This window comes from Juglans microcarpa x Juglans regia, chromosome 6D, assembly GCF_004785595.1.
Source record: "Juglans microcarpa x Juglans regia isolate MS1-56 chromosome 6D, Jm3101_v1.0, whole genome shotgun sequence".
Taxonomy (NCBI): Eukaryota; Viridiplantae; Streptophyta; class Magnoliopsida; order Fagales; family Juglandaceae; genus Juglans; species Juglans microcarpa x Juglans regia.
Genome location: NC_054604.1, coordinates 32,365,843 through 32,368,157, shown reverse-complemented (window position 1 = coordinate 32,368,157; position 2,315 = coordinate 32,365,843). Strand labels below are relative to the sequence as shown.

Here is a 2,315-nt window from a genome sequence, read left to right as displayed (position 1 = left end):
GGTGTGGTTTGATGCAGTACATCAGATTATAAAGTTGTAAAGTAGATCTAACAGATCATGTGAAATCACGATAGTTTATGATTTTACTTTTGTGTAATTTCTTTGTATTTGTAGCAGTTCTCATTTAGTATTTAATGAGTTAGACTCATTTTAGGATTTAAAGATCGGCCATTAGAAATTTATTTCAATTTAAAATCATCACTGATTGAAGTCTTTTACAAAATCTTAGTCACTCTAATTCAACATTAAATAAACTACTAGAACATATTTTTAAATTCAATATCTCTTCTTGGACGATGACTGCTGAATGTTTAGAACATCAGTGCACTACATGTCAAGCGTGACTGTTCATAAATATGTTGATGACATGCGACTTGAAAATAATTATTCGTTAGCTTTGGCCACAACCAAGTGAGGAATGACAACCAGCGGGTTCTGCATTGCGATTCCAAATTTGGCTCTCATGTCAATCTCTTCAGATGCCATTCCATCAGGGAGCTTCCAATCGAAGAGATGAATCAGAGAAGCGAGCAACAAGCTAAGCATTCGTACCCCAAGAGCCAAACCTGGGCAAATCCGCCGCCCAGAACCAAACGGGATGAACGAGAAGTTTGTGCCCCTGAAATCCACTTCTGCAGAGCCGCCAGCCATGAACCTCTCTGGTACGAACTCTTTTGGCTTGTCCCAAAACATGGGGTCTCGGGCTGTTTCCCATGCATTCACGATCACCGGAGTGTGCTTTGGAATGGTGTATCCACAAACTTGTACATCGATCAAAGCACGATGAGTCAGTAGCATAGGTGCTGTTGGATGAAGTCGCATCGTTTCTTTCAAGACTGATTGTAGATAAGGAAGTCGTAAGATATCTTTCTCTTGAATGGTTCGACGTCCTAATCCGATTGTTTTAGCAAGTTCTTGTTTTGCCTTTGCCATTATTCCTGGATTGCGAAGCAGCTCAGCCATTGCCCATTCCACTAAAGTGGTAGTTGCACCAGTTCCTCCAATGAACATGTCCTGATAAATATATAAACAGTACGTGATGATCGATGTAAATGAAACAAATATGGATTCCACAGAGAGAGAGAGAGAGAGAGAGAGAGAGAGATCACCGTTAGCAAAATCTTGATATCCTCGCGGTTAAATTCCTTAGGGCCATGTTCTTCGCCATGGTCAAGGAGGACATCCAAAAAGTCGTTACACCTCGGTGATGCATAGGTACTGCATTTCAAACGTCGATCAATCACCTCATCAAGCAACGCATGCAATCGATCGTAAGATACCTTAATAGTCCGCCTGATGCCTTGTAGATCGAATGGCTTTAGCAAAGGGAAAAAGTCTGAAACATTAGGCTTTCCCAGAAGTTCCAATATCGTCCCAACATGCTCCTTTAGTTCTTGAATGGCAGTTGATTTTGGATCAATTAAGTCAACTGAGAACATGGTGTTGGACAACAAACTTAGCGTGGTTCCAAACGCTAACCTCCCAATATTAATGGCTTCCCCAGTTTCACTGGCTTCAACCACTTTCCGGACCAAAGTCTCCATCATTTGGTGTCGCAGGCCTTGCAGCGCCTCGAGTCTCTGTGTTGTGAACATCTGGCTATTACATATTTTTCTAAGCCTTATCCACTTTGTATCCCCCTGTAGCCATACCATTGACAGCTCGAAGTTAGCCTCCGCGGCTACAGCATCTGGCATGGCTCTCCCTAGAAATGCTTGGTCATTCTTCTGGAGGATTTCCCTCGCCATTTCTGCTGAAGAAGCAACCACCGTTGTGACGAACCCGAGTCGTACGGTCATGAGGGGGCCGTGCTTCTTGGCCAACTTGGCTAAGGACTCGTGCGGCGTATCACCGATTGCAAGGAGGTTCCCGATTATGGGAAGGCCAGTTGGGCCGGGAGGAAGCTTTCTCTTGTTGAAAAACCAGCTTCGGAGGTGAAGATGGGCCTGGCTGCATATCAAGCAGACCAAAGAGAAAAGAAGAAAAGTAGTCAAGGTCTCCATTGTTGTCGGCGTTTGAACTAAGCAATATTTTAGTCTGTAGTTTGCAGCAAATGGCATCAACAAGTCCTGTATATAAAGGGAATTCGTGCAATGATCAGTACAGGTTAGCTTTATTTATTTACATACTTTTATCACGAAAAATGACAAGACTTTAATCATTAGCTCCAAAGTCCAATGTCAAATTATTGCTACAGTACTTCTCGTTTTCCTTGCTGGAGATTTCTTTTTAATAATAATAGGATTATCGCACTACTACTATTTATTTACTATTTTTTTTATATTTGATTTTTTTTAATTTTTAATTTTATTTAA

At 41.6% G+C, this 2,315-nt stretch overlaps 1 protein-coding gene across 1 annotated transcript; it reads right to left on the bottom strand.

The window, feature by feature from the left end:
- Positions 1–360: 360 nt before the first annotated feature.
- LOC121235547 (geraniol 8-hydroxylase-like) lies at positions 361–2,003 on the bottom strand. Its single transcript, XM_041131892.1, has 2 exons — positions 1,110–2,003; positions 361–1,014 (listed from the first exon to the last, which is right to left on the bottom strand). The coding sequence occupies exons 1-2, from the start codon at positions 2,001–2,003 to the stop codon at positions 385–387; spliced, it is 1,524 nt and encodes a 507-aa protein (XP_040987826.1). The 3' UTR covers positions 361–384.
- Positions 2,004–2,315: the final 312 nt, after the last annotated feature.